The sequence below is a fragment of the Ciona robusta genome, chromosome 7, assembly GCF_009617815.1.
Source record: "Ciona robusta chromosome 7, ASM961781v2".
Lineage (NCBI taxonomy): Eukaryota > Metazoa > Chordata > Ascidiacea > Phlebobranchia > Cionidae > Ciona > Ciona robusta.
This window is the reverse complement of record NC_143241.1, coordinates 7,324,638-7,343,951: the sequence shown is the minus strand read 5'-3', so window position 1 is coordinate 7,343,951 and position 19,314 is coordinate 7,324,638. Positions and strand designations below refer to the sequence as shown.

The window sequence follows — 19,314 nt, the reverse complement described above, 5'->3', positions numbered from 1 at the left end:
GGATACTGGGTTTAATGCTCAACACTGGTACCATTTGTGCTTGGGCAAGACAGTGAAGACACTTAACAGACATTACTCCAATTGGATTGTAGCAACCTGGCACCTGGGTGTTGGGTAATGTGCCAACTTTGGCCTAAATCCTAGGCCACATATCGTGCCACGCTGTAAGATCTCACCCACATAGAATATATAATAACAGAACTGGTAACTGAAGAACTGGTAACTGAAACTCAAATTTGATGGAATAAATATGAATGCTATGTAAGTTCCAATATATATTGCAGGTATGAATATGATATGTACAAGAAAAGCCAACATTAAAAAAGTTACAAGTCAAGTCAAATAAAGAATGTTTTACAGAGTGTTAATAAAAGCAAAATAATATGTTTCTAGAAAAATATGCTCAACAACCTGATAGTTTCAAATTTGGCCTAAAAAGTTATGCATAGTTCAATTGGTGTTTGAATTTTGGTGGTAATTTCACAGTTTTGTAATTTTAACAAGCACCAATACACACATACAGCAGATGCAAAAACTTTACAAAATATTCATTTTTTTCTGTTACATTAATTACAGTTATACCATAGCTTACATTTTCGAATGAAATCTCGTGTAGTATTGAGATTTGCAACTATTCAAAAACATCATTATTAACAGCACAGAACTAAAATACATGTTTATAAAACTGACATAGTAGCAATAGGCACTGTAATAGCATTAACTGTACAATAAGAGTGTAGTCCATAATCTATAGTTTAAAGAGTATTCAAGACTACATAAGTAAACGTACAACCTGGTAGTCATTATTGGGTTGTCCAAATTGTCAGCAATACAGAAAAAATATTCACCCACAAAGATAAAGTTGGTAACTCGTAAACAGGCAAGAGGTGTTTGAAACAGAACAACTTTGTTATAACAACTGTAGTTGCTCTGCCATGTAACAATAAACCAAGTTACCTTTATTCTTGCTGAAAATACTATTGAGATTAAACAAAGAGGATTGTTATATACACAGGAACAAAGGCATTAGGAGAAAGTCACTTACTAGCTCCAAACAGTTCAAACTGATCGATTATGATTTTGACTAAAGAAGTTTTCCATTTCTTCATTACCTAAAAAATAAAATAAATTTAGTTTTTGAAAAATGGATTTAGCAGGTTATACAGACACCACTGCAATTAAACGATAAATTAATAATAAGCTCTTATATTATTCTTTGGTATATTTACATAAAAAAGGTGTATTACAGATAGTTTAAGAATCAAAAGATGGAAAGTAGCAGTAAAACAAGTTACGCAACAACAGCGAAAATATGTTAAACATCAGAACTTGAGGTTTTAAAGCATGAGACGCCATGTAACCTGAGATGTAGACCGGAGTTGGTTCATTACATTTTCACTACAACTTACTCATTCGTTGACTCTTTTGCAACTTGAGTATCATCTGATACATCATTTCCAAGTTATTATCATGATGTTCATCTTTTAGTTGTCTGATGTCATATTCATGCAGCTGTTCGTTCATAATTGATAAAAAGTTTGACGAGTGTCTGTCTATAAAGTTGTAGGCTACTTGTGCAAACCTTTTGTCTGAAATTAAAAGAAGAGTTATCCTTATCCGAATGAATAAGGTCTTGCTGCTGTCATGTTAAATTTATAAACAGTTAAAAATACATGTTAATAGGCTCTTCGCTGCTACCATTGTGGGCGAATGTGTCCTTGGGCAAGACATTTAATCGCAATTGCTTCAACCCAGTGGTCACTAATGGGTTGTCCAAATTATCAGCCACACATAAAAAATACCCCCCCCTCCCCTCCTAGAACATCCGTGCTTAACAATTGTCGTTTTCCGGCCACTCGAGGATAAAGTAAGAAGTTACAATGCAATACATAAATATACTTTTTAAACTGCGTAAACGGTACCCCAACAACAACAAAATGCAGTAAACCTGAACTAGAGGGAAACAGCAGTGTGCCAGAGAGTTAGAAAAAAAGAATAAACCACGAATAAATGAATAAATAGATAGATATATATATAACTTAGTATATAACTTAGTCTTATTTAATCTTATTATTTATAACTTAGTCTTATTTAATCTTATTATTTAATCTTATTTAGTCAGATATAACTTAGTCTTATTTAATTGCTCCTGGAAGAGCAATGAAGGTTATCATAACACGGGTGTTTTTTTTTTTATATTTTATACACCTTGTGCCAAGTTCAAGTTACCACACTTGTAACTGTACAAATAAAACTTTCATACTTTGGTTCAGAGTTGAATAATCATATTGAAGGTTGGATGGTGTTCTTAAATCAATTTCATCTAAGGCTTCTTTTAAATAAGCTTCATATTGAACATCTGTTCTGTTACCTGTATTACATTACAAAAACAACTTCACTCTCGGCCTCTATAGATATCTCTAGTAGGCAGTGTTTCACTACATTGGATTTCTATCTTTTATATATAGTTACATTGCATCAGAACTCGGAATAAGAGTGAGATAAATACGAAATGAACTATTCAAGATTTGTGATATACCAAGTAGGGTGGGAGAAGACGAGACACATTTAGCACAAAAATTCCAAATATCCTGAGCGTATTTTAAACAATTAACAACGGTCTATGGGAGTCAAGAGGACATAGTTCTATAATTCTCTGAATGTTCTTTGTTTTCTAGAAAAATATTTATAACCATTTATAAGCCGTATGTATGTTTATAACCATTTATAAGCCGTATGTATGTTTATAACCATTTATAAGCCGTATGTATGTAGTGTAAACATGGTATTATTATATGATATTATAATAATACAGTACAACTAAAAAGTTGTAGCAAATATGGTATATTTTAAAATATAAAGCCATAGTAATAAAATACTTTACCGACGACCATTTTCCATCTGTCCAGCATACGATACTTCCACTCATACATATCATTGCCCATTCTATGGTTTTGTATATCATGTTCTGAAAGACCAAGAATCCTAATGAACTTCAGCCACTGCCCAGCATTGCATTCCCTGATGTATTTGTTAAAAATACGAGGTATCTGGGACTCCACTCTGTTATTTCTGTAAAAAACAAATTCTTTATTTACCAGCTTTTTTACAAAAACTTACAGGAGTTTGAAAAAAATGACCATTGAGTGAATGAATATGACTTATTGATTCTAGTGGCAAGGCAAGGACAGTGGGTATACCACCGATTTTCAGTTTCATACCCCTCGTACAGTCGTACCCGTTCACATACGCTACCATGTATGTAACTTTGTGTGTGTCTTTGTCACAGAAATAAAAAAGAATAGAAGGCGCATCTCCAATGTCGGCAAAGGAGAGAGCACGATACACTGTCTCTCTTTCGCGGGTCGTTCCCGTTTACTATTGTAGTCAATGGAGTCGATGACGTTTTGTGTAGTTTTTCTTCGTTTTTTGACTTAATTTAAAGTTATTGTGTAAAAAAACTATTTTCTAATATATATATATTTCTAAAAAACCGTTTGTTTGAAATTTTTAATTAATTTTTTTAAATAATTAAATTTCCTAAACAAGTGGTAAACGGTAAGCGTTAACGTACCAAATAACTAAACTAGCCTAACAAACTTGAATAGTTGGTGTAGTTTTTAAAATAAACAGCTAAAACCTTCCAAAAATACTATGCGCCTATATTTTACAATGGAGACGAAGGGAAATGTGGACGGAGTTGGCGGTCACGTGAATAGAAAAAAGAATATATCACGGTTTTGAGCAGTTGCGCGTTCTACTCTTTTTTATTTCTGTGGTCTTTGTTTAACTATTTTCATTTACGACAGAGATTGAAAAACTCAGTAAAGACGAGACTTTTAAACAAAAAAGTTTCTTACCTATCTACAGTGTTTGAGCTCATCGAGAATGCATTAAAAGGTAAAGGCAACGATAAAAATCCTTCAGCGGTTGTGTTGCGAAATATGTCGTAATTTCGTGTTAGTCAAAAAATAGGAAGTTTACTTGGGAAAAACCACGGTGCTATCCCTAATGTGCGAACTACATTTTAATAGAATCGTAAATACCTTTTATATGTTTACTTATCTATGATAGAATCATACTAAGATACATAACGAATATAATTTCCGTTTGTTTTGTTTGAAGTACAACAATAAAAATATAAAATTGTCTAAAATATTGGTAATTCATGCTAAAAAAACGAAATATTAGAAGTTATTCCTTTAAAATGACGTCACGAGATCACGTGAAATTTGTAAACAAACACTCACGAGTTACGCCCTGTGACTGTGTGTCTTAAGATTGCATAATACTAACGTTAGGCTACGTGGCTATTTTGCGAATAAATACGCAGTAGCAGCAGAAATGTGTTCATTACAAAGTTTTAAACTTACGAGTACGTTCGCTAAATTATCAACAACCTATTCAGCATTGTTAAGAATCGTGCGAAAATGAGACAGTTGCCCAAACCATCTGGACCGTTTCAAGTTGGCAGTTTTGACATAACAACAAAATATGGTGAAGACCGTTGCTTATTTCGTATGTATTACCCGACCAAACAATTCGATCCGGCGGTTACTGAAGGCCCGTTATGGTTTCCATGCCACGAATACGCTGCAGGCTTCACGAACGTTATGAAAATACCACCAAGGTGATCCTAGAATACAGATATTCTAGCGGCCATTTTCGATACCTTCTACTGGTGCCACCAACCTAAAATTTGGACACTGTACTAATTAGACCCCAGCGGTACCGATTCTTAAATCAAAAATTTAAAATTCGAAAAAATATTAATTATGAATATTAATATTCGTCATAAAAACATATTTATAGAATTTTCGCACGCACCAGCTTTGAATATGTTGTAGCGCTACTTAATAGCTACAAAATGAAACATTAATTTTTTCGAAAAAATGGGGGCTTGGGTATGAAATATTAAAAAGTATGACCATAACTTGAATCATATAAATATCAAATTTTCAAATTTTTTTGCACAAATATAACTTACGCATACATCTATGTTGGTCACTAACATACCATTCCCATTAAAAAAATAATTAATTTTAATTTTTTTTTAATTATGAATATTAATATTCGTCATAAAAACATATTTATAGAATTTTCGCACGCACCAGCTTGGAATATGTTATAGCGCTACGTAATAGCTACAAAATGAAACATTAATTTCTTCAAAAAAATGGGGGCTTGGGTTCAGAATACAGACAAGTATGAGTCAAATATCTCAAATCATATAAATATTAAATTTTCTAAAAATATTCGCGAAAATATAGCTCACGCATACATCTATGTAGGTCACTAACATATCATTCCCATTAAAAAAATAATTAATTTTAATTTTTTTTTAATTATGAATATTAATATTCGTCATAAAAACATATTTATAGAATTTTCGCACGCACCAGCTTGGAATATGTTATAGCGCTACGTATTAGCTACAAAATGAAACATTAATTTCTTCAAAAAAATGGGGGCTTGGGTTCAGAATACAAACAAGTATGGTCATAACTCAAATCATATAAATATCAAATTTTCGATTTTTTTGCGAAAATATAACTTACACATACATCTATGTAGGTCACTAAGATGTCATTTCTGTCAAAAAATAATTAGTTTGAATTTTTTTTAAATTATGAACATTAATATTCGTCATAAAAACATATTTATAGAATTTTCGCACGAACCAGCTTTAAATATGTTATAGCGCTACGTATTAGCTACAAAATGAAACTTTCATTTCTTCAAAAAAATGCGGGCTTGGGTTCAGAATACAGACAAGTATGAGTCATAACTATAATTCCTTGTTCATATATTTTATTTGCACGAACGCAAAAATTATACATATAATAAAAAATAATATAATAAACAGTAAATACGTACATTCAAATGTGATGCTTTGAATTTAAATAAAGTCTTCGACTGCCGCACGATTTACTTTATCCTATCCGTACGTAAGTATAAAAACATCGAGAATTTAATTTATTTGTTTCAATTAATACAAAAGGTTTTTTGTTCTTGAAGCCTCTAAGATTAGGGTCTTTAATTGATATGCTCGATCCAATTGTATCAGACGACAATGAATGGACTAACTAAAGGAAGGCTGATAAATTAGTTTGTTTTAGAAGTAGAGGCTCAAGGTCGCTATCGCCTTCACGATAATCTTTGCACCTCCGTTATTTAAATTGGCGAATGTTTTCATCTTTGGCATTTATAGAGTTTTAACGTTGTTGGTAAGTTCCACCAGGAAAGGAGTTTTGTGCAGTTGTATTCCAAACACTTTACTCTTCTATTATTCTACAAACTGATACGATGCAGAATTAATAGAAGAGTAAAATGTGAGGAATAGTGACCAAAGATTTAGTGATCTCCTCGTTGTCTGTTCGTTGATCATCGTCGGATACCTGTAGAATATAACTGAAAACACATAGTTAGGCAGTAAACAAATTATTCAGAACAATTGATACAAAACCATTTAACGTCGATACGTTTAGCCTCACTAGGTATTTCCTCAGCGACGCAGTCAAAATGGAGCCATGTCTTGCACTTAGAACAACAACAACAACAACAACATGTTATTGCAAAACAAATGTTTAGTTACAAAAACAACTTTTGTTTTTTAATTTTGAATAAAAAAAGTCAATAAACGGTAAAGTGACATAAGTTATACGAATATTCTTCACAATATTTGACACCCATCCCCGCACCAAGTTAAGGAAATTAATGTCTTACTTTTTAGTTATTTAGTGGAACTATTAGATTTCCGATTTTAATTTGAAACAAGATGGTATTACTATGCTTTTATGACGTATGTTAATAGCCATATTGAAAAATCTTTGGGTGTTTTGGTGAATAAAACTTGTATAAAAAGAACCGTGGTGCAGTACATAAACTTTTCCGCATTTATTTATTTTTGTGAATGACATTTACGTCAATTTATGCGCATATAATTTTAGCGTTCGTACAAATAAAATATATGAACAAGGAATTATAGTTATGACTCATACTTGTCTGTATTCTGAACCCAAGCCCCCATTTTTTTGAAGAAATTAATGTTTCATTTTGTAGCTATTACGTAGCGCTATAACATATTCCAAGCTGGTGCGTGCGAAAATTCTATAAATATGTTTTTATGACGAATATTAATATTCATAATTTAAAAAAAAAATAAAATTAATTATTTTTTTAAATGGGAATGACATCTTAGTGACCTACATAGATGTATGCGTGAGTTATATTTTCGCGAATATTTTTAGAAAATTTAATATTCATATGATTTGAGATATTTGACTCATACTTGTCTGTATTCTGAACCCAAGCCCCCATTTTTTTGAAAAAATTAATGTTTCATTTTGTAGCTATTACGTAGCGCTATAACATATTCCAAGCTGGTGCGTGCAAAAATTCTATAAATATGTTTTTATGACGAATATTAATATTCATAATTAAAAAAAAAAATAAAATTAATTATTTTTTTAATGGGAATGATATGTTAGTGACCTACATAGATGTATGCGTGAGTTATATTTTCGCGAATATTTTTAGAAAATTTAATATTCATATGATTTGAGATATTTGACTCATACTTGTCTGTATTCTGAACCCAAGCCCCCATTTTTTTGAAAAAATTAATGTTTCATTTTGTAGCTATTACGTAGCGCTATAACATATTCCAAGCTGGTGCGTGCGAAAATTCTATAAATATGTTTTTATGACGAATATTAATATTCATAATTAAAAAAAAGTTGAAATTAAATATTTTTTTAATGGGAATGATATGTTAGTGACCAACATAGATGTATGCGTGAGCTATATTTTCGCGAATATTTTTAGAAAATTTAATATTTATATGATTTGAGATATTTGACTCATACTTGTCTGTATTCTGAACCCAAGCCCCCATTTTTTTGAAGAAATTAATGTTTCATTTTGTAGCTATTACGTAGCGCTATAACATATTCCAAGCTGGTGCGTGCGAAAATTCTATAAATATGTTTTTATGACGAATATTAATATTCATAATTAAAAAAAAAAATAAAATTAATTATTTTTTTAATGGGAATGATATGTTAGTGACCAACATAGATGTATGCGTAAGTTATATTTTTGCAAAAAAAATTGAAAATTTGATATTTATATGATTCAAGTTATGGTCATACTTTTTAATATTTCATACCCAAGCCCCCATTTTTTTGAAGAAAAAAATGTTTCATTTTGTAGCTATTAAGTAGCGCTACAACATATTCAAAGCTGGTGCGTGCGAAAATTCTATAAATATGTTTTTATGACGAATATTAATATTCATAATTAATATTTTTTCGAATTTTAAATTTTTGATTTCAGAATCGGTACCGCTGGGGTCTAGTTAGTACAGTGTCCAAATTTTATGTTGGTGGCACCAGTAGAAGGTATCGAAAATGGCCGCTACATTATCTGTATTCTAGGATCACCTTGGTGAAAATACCTTCGTTGTCCCGACTTTTTGGATGGTTCTTTTCCGGGTTACGGATACCTGTGGCCTGGAATGGCGATCTGCAGATGCCAAAAAGTGTTGACAAGCTGCCAGTAGTTTTGCTTTCCCATGGCCTGGCCTGCAACAAAACTACTTGCAGTAATGTATGCACTGATCTAGCCTCGTATGGAACACTGGTTGCTTCCATTGAGCATTCAGATAAATCGGCTTCTGCAACTTATTATTTCGAAGAAAAGGAAAACGAAGTGGGTGAGAAAATAGTGGAAAAGAAATGGCTTCAATACCATAGGGTAAGTGGAGGGGAGCCTGCTGAGCAAGAACATCGAAACAAACAAGTGCGCCACCGAGCGGCAGAATGTTGCAAAATTCTGGACACTCTGCAACTTTTGAACGAAGGCAATTTGAAAACTGTTGAAGGAAATGAGAACCTTCATCAGTTCAAAAATGCTCTCGACCTCGAAAAATGTGCAGTTCTGGGACATTCTTTTGGAGGGGGAACGGCAGTTGCTGCATTATCAATGGATGAACGATTTAAAGTCGGAATTGGGTTAGACTCTTGGATGTATCCTCTTGATCAGAAGATCTACACCAACATCAAATCTGTTCCTTTTCTGTTCATCAACAGCGAGAATTACCAATGGGCTGAAAGTGTTGAAGACATGAGAAAATTGGATTCGGACACCTTTGACATAGAAGCGGAGAGAAAAATTATCACGTTGGCTGGAACCTCTCATTTGTCTCAGACTGACTTTGCTCTTTTTGTAAAGTCTCGTTTTATTGCAAAGCTTATTCATTTCACAGGAACAGCAGAACCTCTTGGAGTCGCGAAACTAAACAACGAGATAGTCCGCGCTTTTATCGGAAAACATCTCGGACTTGAGTTCGGAAGAGACTTGGAGAGCTTGATCCAAGAAAATGAGGATGGCATTATCAGAGGATCAAATCTTAAACTGGATGAAAGCAAGATTGAGGAATCAAAAGAAGCGTTGAGAGAATTGAAACGAAATGAACTCTAAAAAAAGAAATAAAACATTCGTCCAAGAAGCAAAAAAAAGCTTTATTATAATTAAGAATTCTCCATTGATGCATCCAGAGAACACTCTTCAGCATGAATATATAGTTTTACAAATCCTTGCACTATTTTTCTCTTCTTCACTAAAACTTCATTATCACAATCAGCTATTGCACTAAGAATGTTTTACACAGCATATTTTTAAATTCTTTAATATATGCATTAAGATACGATGCCATTTGGTTGCCCTATGTAGTGAACCTTATATTGCCGGTGTTTTCAGGTTTTATTTTGTAACGTTACCTCGCATTAACAATATACCTTGCTTTTACAAAATGCTAACACCTTTATAATTATGTAACCGTGTACCTCCTGTATTACATCATAATGTTGTATGTAACACAACATACCTCATTGTGATGTCATGCTTTTTTGTTATTTTGCACTGCTAACATTATGCTCTGCGAGTTACCTACAATGTTATTTTTACTAACAAACTTGTTTCATGTATACAGCAATTGGGGAATAAATAATAACTATATACAGTTAGAGGTAAAGATTAAACAGCTGTGTAAAATTCGAATGACTAGAGTATTACCCAAGCCCTCGGGGCCGTATTCCGTTGGTTGTTTCGACGTCAGCACAAAATGTGGGGAAGACCGTTGTTTATTTCGTTTGTATTACCCAACCAAACCACAAGAGGCAGTTTCTAGTGAAAACCCACTATGGCTACCATGCAAGGAGTACGCTAGTGGATTCACAAGTTTTGTTAACATACCTTCATTCTCGTGGTTGTTCCGATGGTTTTTCTCAAGTACAAGGATACCTGTAAGTTGGAACGGCGATCTTCAGATGCCAAAAAGTGTCCAAAAACTGCCGGTAGTTTTGTTTTCCCATGGCCTAGGTGGTATACGCACAACATATAGTAATGTATGCACTGATCTAGCCTCGTATGGAACACTGGTTGCTTCCATTGAGCATTCAGATAAATCGGCTTCTGCAACTTATTATTTAGAAGAGAAAGTAAACCTGGAAAGTGGGGATTCTGAAAAAGTTGTTGAGAAAAAATGGCTCCCATTTCACAAAGTTAGTGGAGGGGAACCTGCAGAGCATGAGTGTCGGAACAAACAAGTGCGCCATCGAGCGGCAGAATGCTGTAAAACTCTTGACATTCTGCAACTTTTGAACGAAGGTAATTTGGAAACTGTTGAAGGAAATGAGAATCTACATCAATTCAAAAATGCCCTCGACCTCGAAAAATGTGCAGTTTTGGGACATTCTTTTGGAGGGGGTACGGCAGTTGCTGCATTATCAATGGATGAACGATTTAAAGTCGGAATTGGGTTAGACTCTTGGATGTATCCTCTTGATAAAACAATGTACGCGACCATTAACCCTGTCCCATTTCTTTTCATCAACACTGAAACTTTCCAATGGCCGTCGAATGTTGCAAAAATGCGGAAATTAGATTCAAACACTTTCAATATAGAAGCTCAAAGAGAAATAATAACCCTTGTCGGAACTTCCCACCACTCACAGTGTGACTTTCCTTTGTTATTACGATCCCACTTCTTCTCAAAGTCAATTGGAATCTCAGGAACGGCAGATCCTGTAGGAGTCGCGAAACTGAACAACGAAATAGTCCGCGCTTTTATCGGAAAACATCTCGGACTTGAGTTCGGAAGAGACTTGGAGAGTTTGATCCAAGAAAATGAGGATGGCATTATCAAAGGATCAAATCTTAAACTGGATGAGAGCAAGATTGAAGAATCAAAAGAAGCGTTGAGGGAATTGAAGAAAAACAAATTATGAAGTTTTTTTTTTCCTGCAATAGGCCTATAAACCCCTTCTAGTTTAATTTAAGATAAAAATTACGGGTTTCCAAACCTTTCTGACTTTATAGAGAAGCACTATTGCAATTGTCTGTATAGTAGGGTAGGGGTAAGACGGTCCAGGTTTTACTCTCTTTTGATATTAAACAAAGAATATTCACATGATCATAACATTATTGCAAAACTCTAAAAGAGCATTGTTAATTGTTAAAAACATGATTAAGAAATTAAGGACCTAACGGTACCCATCTTACCCAACAGAACTATAGTAACGAAATCATTACACCTTGCATCTTGTGTATAAGCACTTGAATTCAACCTGGCATTACTGCAAATGTTGCCAGTGTTTCCAGCTACTTGTATGCAGCGTTTCTTTAACTATTCTCTCGCAATAATTACACTCAAAATCTTTCAATGTTGCCAACTTAGTATTTAACCACTTACGCAAGCATACTTTTAATAAGAAAAATTGAAGAAAAACAAAATTACTGACACTGCAGTTTTTAAAAGGCGAAGACTTGCTAATTTTTATGAAGTAGCATTTCTAAATTTTAAAAGTTATTTAAAATACAGTTGTACTAATTATGCAGCTTTAAATTAATATTCAACTAGCTTGCATAACAATAGGTTTAAAAGTCTCTCTTGCGAACCCAACATTATACAATGTTTTTTAAATTTATCTTTTTCATAGAAATAGTATAATAACATAGAAATCTGCCAAAATGGGCTTCTGCAAAATATTGTTAAAAATTATCTGCAGTTCATAGAAATAGTATACCAATGAAACATAGAAATAGTACATCAACATAACACAAAAAATAAGCTTTTCTTAAAATAATGTTAAAAATGTTGGGCAGTTTATAGAAATAGTATACCAACAAACATAGAAATGGTATACCACCCACCCCATAGCCGAAAAACACCGAAAGTCCACCACCATTACCACTATTATTATCTTCTCATTGCATCATATCTGTACTGTTCAAGCTGATTCTTCAACTGATCTACAATTCGTTCTTTCTGTGTCAAATAAATGCAAATATTCTGTTAGTTCTGCTACCATACATAATAAAAACATCGAAATCCACTATATTTTTTCATATCAGTTTTATAGTTCGATGTGGTGATTAATTAAATATTCTGTCACTTTTGGGACCAGGCATAATGTGAATAATCTTTCAATGGCTTATCTGGTATGAAAAAAATGTAGACAGAGTGTATCCAGTATTTCGCCATTCGAAACATAGAGTACTATATATGTCCCCCACCCTACTATATATTGTCAGATTTGGTTCTACTAAATCAGTAGGTGAAAAAGAAGTTACTACCATCCAATGCCACATGTAAATTGCACAATATTTAAATAAATAGTGTTACACGCCATACACTAATCTGTTAAAATAGACGCTACCTTATCGAACATATTCAATTATAACCCTTACCTCGTATAACGAAGCTTGCAGCTGCAGATTTGTGTCGTGCAGTTTCCCCCTATCCTCCCTTTCAATGAGGAAATCTTGCCGAAATACATCCGCCTTAATATTACAATGTCAGCAAATATATAAAGTACATCGCACTATTAATCATCTACTTCAGATGTGTTCGGTGTATAAGAATAAACTGACTCTTTTATTTGTTTGTTTTTCGTGCCATTTGATTGTAAACAAAAAACATTCAAAGAATTATAAAACCCTCTCCTTTGAGATTCACATAGACTGTTGTTAATTGTTTAAAACACAATTAGGATATTTGGATATTATTTGCTAAAGGAGTCTCGTTTTCCCCCCCACCCTACTATATATAATCCATCTTCTGGCAAAAAACTTTATAACACAATTTATTGCAACGAATGTTGGAACCTGTGCTTTGAAAAACGAGACATTTTCTTCCAACTTTTTCATTTTCATCAAAGTTTCTTTTCCTTCTTTTTTAACCTGAAATACACAAACAAATTGTTATTATGTCAAATACTGAAATAGAATATGCTGGGAGGTTCTACAATGTGCGTTGTTATGTGACCTGGAACCCATTAGTGACCACTCGGTTGGAACAATAGCAATTAGGTGACTACCCAAGCCCCAGCCACATTGAAAGAAATGACCTTTGTAATCAATACTGCTGGATTAAACCTTCAAAATTAGCGCAAACATTAAGGTAAACTTGAGAAAAAAATTTTAAGACAAAAATTAAAGCAACAAATATTGTAATAAATGTTCCTCCACCCCGCAAATAAGCTTTTTAATCTGGAGCCCAAGCACCTGAGATTAAAGCTATAAAACCAACCTGTTCACCGAGTTCTTTGATTTCTCGATCTTTCTTCTGCAAAGATTCCTCTGCACAGATAAGTTGAGCGTAAACATTATCATATTCGGAACGCTGACTTTTCCACTGTAATATAAGGATGTGTGTTAGAACTAAGCAAAAATATGAGGTGCATAAAGATACAGACGTTAAAAATTGACGGTGAGCATAAGGTGTATAATACACCATGTTTGTCTGGTGTATAAGAAAACTCGCGTGTTTTAACTCAACAGTGAGCATGAGGTGTATGAATTTACCATGTCTGTCTGGTGTATAAGAAGACACCCATGTTATAACTCAACAGTGAGCATGAGGTGTATGAATACACCATATGTGTTCGATGTATAAGAAAACACCGATGTTATAACTAGACAGTGAGCATGAGGTGTATGAATACACCATGTGTGTCTGGTGTATAAAAAGACACCCATGTCATAAACATAAAAATGCCTGTGTCATAACTTTACAGTAACAGTAAGCATAAGGTACAATGATACACCATTAAAGTAACATCCTTTCTTACCAAAGCGTGTTCTGCGGTAAGTCGATCTTTCTGTTCCCGCACATTATTGTACTCTTCGAACAAATCATCAATTGCACGACATTTTTCTTCAACTTCATTTTTTTGCTTAGAAATGATTTTGTCTTTTGCTTCCTAGAAAATGAATAACAAACTTATAAATATCAAAATACTTGTGTTTAATGACATTTACCCCAATGAAGTGATCTGTATAAGGCGTTAAAATAAATTCCGTAAGAGTTAATTTAGAAAATGAGGTATATTATGTTAGGCAGCAATGGTGTATTTGTTTTAAATATAAAGTTATATATATATAGTTTTTAATAATGCATGCGCTAAAATGTAAAAGCACAAAATAAAAACAAATTTAAGTTAAAGTATGAAATTATGAATATTGGCTGTCTTTAAATATCAAATTCTAAGGTTTTGTTAATCTTTTTTTTGAAAAATTGTTTACTGAAGCTCTGTTAAATCAGAAATAAATACTAAATTATAATTCCAACAAAATTATCCATATGTTATTAATTTTATATTATGAAAAATACCTGAAGATTTTGTTTTTCCTTTTCAACTTGTTGTACTTGATCGTTTTTATGACTGATTATTATTCCTAGGTCATTTATTCTGTGGAAAACAATAAACATTGAGTTTCAAACATAAAATACATGTTGGTGCAATTTTCGGGCTTTTAGTTTGTCAATACTAAAAAGTTGGAATAGATGGTAAATAACACTGTACTAAATATACCTTTAAGTTTAAACTTTTTTTAAAAAAAAGGGGGGCACCCCTAAAATCCAATCTTGCCTCGCCACTGGTTCAAGCCAAACACAGTGCAGAGAATTCCAAATCTGCCTGCCCACCCTGCCACCCTGTGTTCGCACACCATTTACAGTGTTACATAGCTTACTCTTTTCTCGCAGCATCATTTTGAAGTTTTAAATCCAACCCTTGTTTTTGAAAGACTTTGTTTTCTTCAACGAGAGAATGGAATTGTCGTTTTAACTCCTGAAGAATATAAAGTCTAAATTACAACTTACATATTAAATAAATAAATGGACTTTAAAAAAAAAATAAAGATTTGTAATAAATTTTTTAAACCATTTTATATGTGAAATTAACAATATAAACCTATACTTGCAGTGCACAATATATATAATAACCCTCATGCAGCATTGTTAATGAGTAATAAACATAAAACAAATTAATAAATTAACATAAGAAAATATTATGAAAATATATTTGAATCCCACGATTAATGTTTTCAAACTTACTTTCTCTGTTTTCTCAGAATCTGCATGTCTTCGTTTATACAGTTCGATGTCATTTTCTAAACCATTAATTCTAAAAAAGAGGGAATTTTGTATAAGGGTATAATCTGTTTGTTTTATTATGGTATTAATACTATAAGGTAAATGCCACTTATAACTTTACACTTTGACACTTAATTATAAAGAGAAAAACGCTAGTTTTATCCTTATAAACAAATGTTGCAGAATGTAAAATAAGTGACAGAGTGTCTCATTATACAAATTAACTTCACAATATAATGAAGATGGTAATTCACATGAATAAGTCAGGCAATGGCAGTTGAAATGTTGTTTTAAATAAAGTATATATATATTTCTAAAACCCAGGAATATTACATTGTTTCTAGATCTTGACATTTATCCGCATAAGACAATTTGACATTCAATAAAGGTCGTCTTCATCAGGGTAAATGACAGTCAACAGCGCAAAATATGTATCTACCTGTTCACTAGCAACTGTTTATCCTCATGCATCTGATGTAGTTGCTCGAGTTGTATCCGATCACTTTGTATCGTGCTTTGCAACGTCTGGTTGTCGTTACGAAGTTTTAAACAACTTTGTTTTAGTGTGTCTCGTTCTGCCATTACCTCCTATGACAAAGCATTAAAAAATATCAAAATACCAATGTCAGTATACCAATAAGATAATTGAATCTGATAACATATTGCATGGTATTGATGTAACCTTAAGGGTGTCCGGGATAGTGATTCAATTATGACCATATAACCCAGCACAGCTAAAGTTTACTTGGCTGCTAAATTATAGAACCTTGAAATGTTGGTATGCTATAAGAGGAACTTTGTTACTAAACAAGTATATTTCTGGGGTGCATGAGGTGGTACAACAACCTAAACTTTTAAAACAAAGGTGTAACATTTCATGTTTTTCTTTCAGCATCCCAGTTTTCAGCCTAAAACAGCTTTACCGTGTCCTTAGATGTCCATATAATTAGTACAGCTAAACTATAGGATGTTGAAACGCCGGTATGCTGTTTCTAGGGGACTTTTTTACAAAAGAAGAATGATTTTTTCACCTTTAATTGATTCTCAATACTGCCGACTACTTGCATGTATCTTCTTTGCGTTTCTTCCATTCTATTTCCAACCATTTGTTCCTCTGTGACATCATCAACCTCACTGTGATGTAATAAAGTGTTAGGGAACAATTAAAAACAAAATTTGAAAAGTGTTGATGTGCTGCAAACAGACACACCAAAAAAATCCAAGTATCTCATGAGTCGTGAGCCTCAACATATTAGTTAGAACCATTACGATACAGTAAAAAACAATTAGTTCTGTGAAGACGGCCAAACTTTTTACAATGCACGGCTATTTTGATGCCATTTCTATGAAATAAGTCTAAATAATTGGTTACAAGCAACACCAGCAGTGGTCTTATATGTGTGTTAGTGTTACAAACTTACCCATTTTCTGCTGGTTTATTAGTTGGTTGTTCTAATTGTATTTTTAGTCGTGTGTTTTCACCAAGCAGTAATGCGTTCTGTTCCTTCATGCTTTGCACTTTAACTCGAGCTCTCTGTTATACATAGTTAAGTAAGTACTTACAGTTTATAAACACTCAATAATAGAGATTCTATTCTATATGGGGGCGGGGATAAGGTCTTTGGGAGGGCAGTCAGGGCACACCTGAGACCTAGGATGTAAGTCTATTACCCCAACACCCAGGGTTCTACAAGCCTACAATCTAGATATACTATCACCACCAAATTTGATCTTAGACATATAACTGCAGGTAAATACTCAAATCTGTAAACAATAAGTTCAATCTCACAACAGGTGTTTACGTCAAAACTAAACTATATATATGTGATTCAAACATCATCTAAACAACACACCTACTCGCACCTACAGCTATAAAAACATGGTTTAATTTTATAATGATGTAAACCAAACAACTTACGTCACAGGTATCGAACAGTTTCTTTACTTTATCATCAACGTCTCTCTTCCATTTTAACAATGACTCACATTTCGAATACAATTCTTCATTGTTGACTCTGGGAATTATTTGGAAAAGATTTGTGAAGTGAAAAATACAACATAAAAGTTTGGTTTTAAAAAATGGGCCAGTATTTAAATAAATATATATATGCATAAAACTGGTTGATTGGAAATATATAAAAATTGATTTGCATAGTATAATACACTACTAAAAAGTATGTAAGAAATACAATATATAAGATTTGACCTTATTCACATAAATTTAGGTTATGTTTATATTGTGCAAAAAAGGGGCTAAATTCACAATTTCTTTTCTGTTTTATTTTAATTTACATATTAAAAACATTTACAAATGTAATAACAAAAGTATGGATAGGACTTTATTATAAAACTGTACATATATGTACCAAGCAAACATCAAATTTAAAGCTAAATTCACCACCGCATTTGCATATTAACAGAACCCACAGACACGTATAAAACAAACAATATTTACAGAACATTAGGAGTAAAACTTTTGAAACAGGGTAACATCATACACTTTAGCACCAAAGGTTTACCTTGCTGTTGAGTGTCTATACAAACAAACTGAGCCAAAATATATATGTATTGCATTTGCCCGATAATCAATTTTAACTGTGACTCAAGAAAATACAAATTCTAATATGTGACAGTAGCGACACTTTTACTTCGAAATCCAATTATTTAACTAGGGTACCACTTGAAACTTTAAAAAATCTATATTTTCTTTACAGTGTAACAAAAAACATGCACTTACTTGATAGTTTGTTTTAGGTCCTGGTTCCCAGTTATAAGGTTATCCAGTAGTTGACTTAGCATTGAGTTTAACATAGTGGATGGTAGAGGCAACCCCATGTACGTTCCACTTGTTAGTTGCTGCAAGTAATGATCGAATGTTAATTAGTAATCTCTACGTGGCAAGGTAATGACAGTCGATATGTAACTTATTGAGGTAAACTCGGCGTAACACCTAGCGTGACGGAAAAAATGAAAGTCCTTTAAATACGGGTGTTTTGGTTTATATACCTTGTGCCCGCTTAGAAGTTATCATGAATATAACTCAATAATTCTTGGGGCATCGAAAATCGTTGTAACACGTAATATAGTAAAGAGCCTTTTGTGTCTTTACAGATTAAGCGGCACTAGTGAAGAATCCTCCGGTACATTACAGATTGGGCTGGTGGGAAGTGTTAGAGGTTGGTATTCAGGGACAGTAGTTAAACGTAGGGGGGGATTCTTCAGTCTTCACTAGCACCAAACATAAACACACATCTAAGCACCAACTAACAGGTTACCTCTATTATTTTTAGTTTTACATTAACTTAAGTAATCCCATAAAAAGTTAAACAAAACTCACGTCTGGGTCGTATGACGATAAACTCTGAGTGGACATCTCGAATTTTTCTCAATATAATATTTTAAACGATAAATAAAGCGATTAAATAACTCTGTAAGCAATGAAAGTAAAAAGAGTAACTAAAAATAGGTATTACGCTAAAGCAGAAACGTAGCGTTATTATCCTGTACACTGCTTTGTTACAAAACTAATTATAACTCTTCTGGTTTAAAAAGAAACAGAAATGTATTCGATCGTAGTTTCGCAGTATGACAACAATAAAGTTGGAAACTTCAAAAACACGGAACAAGTTTCTGTTTTCGAGTAATGTATTTACAAAGCGTCACATGGGGATTTCCAAACCACTATAAAAACACTATATGCAAATTTAAAGTGTGATTACCATTAAAAAAGTTTTATTTCAAAAATATTCAGTAATATTTAAAGTTTTAATGTTATTGTTTTGTTCCTCATCAAAAAGATATTAAACTTATTTTGACAATTGAGTTTATAAACAACACAAACATCTTATATAACAATGTCTATGGCTGCGTTG

At 32.9% G+C, this 19,314-nt stretch overlaps 4 protein-coding genes across 4 annotated transcripts; 2 read left to right on the top strand and 2 right to left on the bottom strand.

The window, feature by feature from the left end:
- Nucleotides 1–262: 262 nt before the first annotated feature.
- LOC149734338 (uncharacterized) lies at nt 263–4,025 on the bottom strand. Its single transcript, XM_089881921.1, has 6 exons — nt 3,861–4,025; nt 2,885–3,072; nt 2,264–2,371; nt 1,410–1,589; nt 1,046–1,112; nt 263–631 (listed from the first exon to the last, which is right to left on the bottom strand). The coding sequence occupies exons 1-5, from the start codon at nt 3,881–3,883 to the stop codon at nt 1,060–1,062; spliced, it is 552 nt and encodes a 183-aa protein (XP_089738047.1). The 5' UTR covers nt 3,884–4,025; the 3' UTR covers nt 263–631; nt 1,046–1,059.
- Nucleotides 4,026–4,430: 405 nt separating this feature from the next.
- On the top strand, nt 4,431–10,028 carry LOC149734337 (platelet-activating factor acetylhydrolase 2, cytoplasmic-like). Its single transcript, XM_089881276.1, has 3 exons — nt 4,431–4,630; nt 6,212–6,227; nt 8,338–10,028. Exons 1-3 carry the CDS (start codon nt 4,431–4,433, stop codon nt 9,481–9,483), a joined length of 1,362 nt encoding a protein of 453 aa, XP_089737402.1. The 3' UTR covers nt 9,484–10,028.
- Nucleotides 9,936–12,403, top strand: LOC149734336 (platelet-activating factor acetylhydrolase 2, cytoplasmic-like). The gene has a single exon (XM_089881911.1). It carries the CDS (start codon nt 9,936–9,938, stop codon nt 11,289–11,291), a length of 1,356 nt encoding a protein of 451 aa, XP_089738037.1. The 3' UTR covers nt 11,292–12,403.
- On the bottom strand, nt 11,721–18,929 carry LOC149734335 (optineurin-like). The gene is made up of 14 exons (XM_089881912.1): nt 18,780–18,929; nt 18,180–18,298; nt 17,361–17,457; nt 16,864–16,976; nt 16,474–16,576; nt 15,882–16,030; nt 15,404–15,473; nt 15,040–15,137; nt 14,678–14,756; nt 14,136–14,267; nt 13,595–13,699; nt 13,171–13,245; nt 12,754–12,846; nt 11,721–12,331 (listed from the first exon to the last, which is right to left on the bottom strand). Exons 1-14 carry the CDS (start codon nt 18,813–18,815, stop codon nt 12,263–12,265), a joined length of 1,338 nt encoding a protein of 445 aa, XP_089738038.1. The 5' UTR covers nt 18,816–18,929; the 3' UTR covers nt 11,721–12,262.
- Between the last annotated feature and the right edge of the window lie 385 nt (nt 18,930–19,314).

What these genes read in the sequence shown, in the direction of transcription:
- LOC149734338 (XM_089881921.1), bottom strand. Translation starts at nt 3,883, where the DNA reads ATGAGCTCAAACACTGTAGATAG. An exon ending in CAGATGGAAAATGGTCGTCG is followed by an intron (nt 2,372 to 2,884) that starts GTAAAGTATTTT and finishes AATGTAATACAG; the next exon opens with GTAACAGAACAGATGTTCAA. An exon ending in TTATTCAACTCTGAACCAAA is followed by an intron (nt 1,590 to 2,263) that starts GTATGAAAGTTT and finishes TTTTAATTTCAG; the next exon opens with ACAAAAGGTTTGCACAAGTA.
- LOC149734337 (XM_089881276.1), top strand. Translation starts at nt 4,431, where the DNA reads ATGAGACAGTTGCCCAAACCATCTGGACCGTTTCAAGTTGGCAGTTTT.
- LOC149734336 (XM_089881911.1), top strand. Translation starts at nt 9,936, where the DNA reads ATGCTCTGCGAGTTACCTACAATGTTATTTTTACTAACAAACTTGTTT.
- LOC149734335 (XM_089881912.1), bottom strand. Translation starts at nt 18,815, where the DNA reads ATGTCCACTCAGAGTTTATCGTCATACGACCCAGAC. An exon ending in GACCTAAAACAAACTATCAA is followed by an intron (nt 17,458 to 18,179) that starts GTAAGTGCATGT and finishes AATAATTCCCAG; the next exon opens with AGTCAACAATGAAGAATTGT. An exon ending in AAACAGTTGCTAGTGAACAG is followed by an intron (nt 15,474 to 15,881) that starts GTAGATACATAT and finishes CCTCTTTTTTAG; the next exon opens with AATTAATGGTTTAGAAAATG.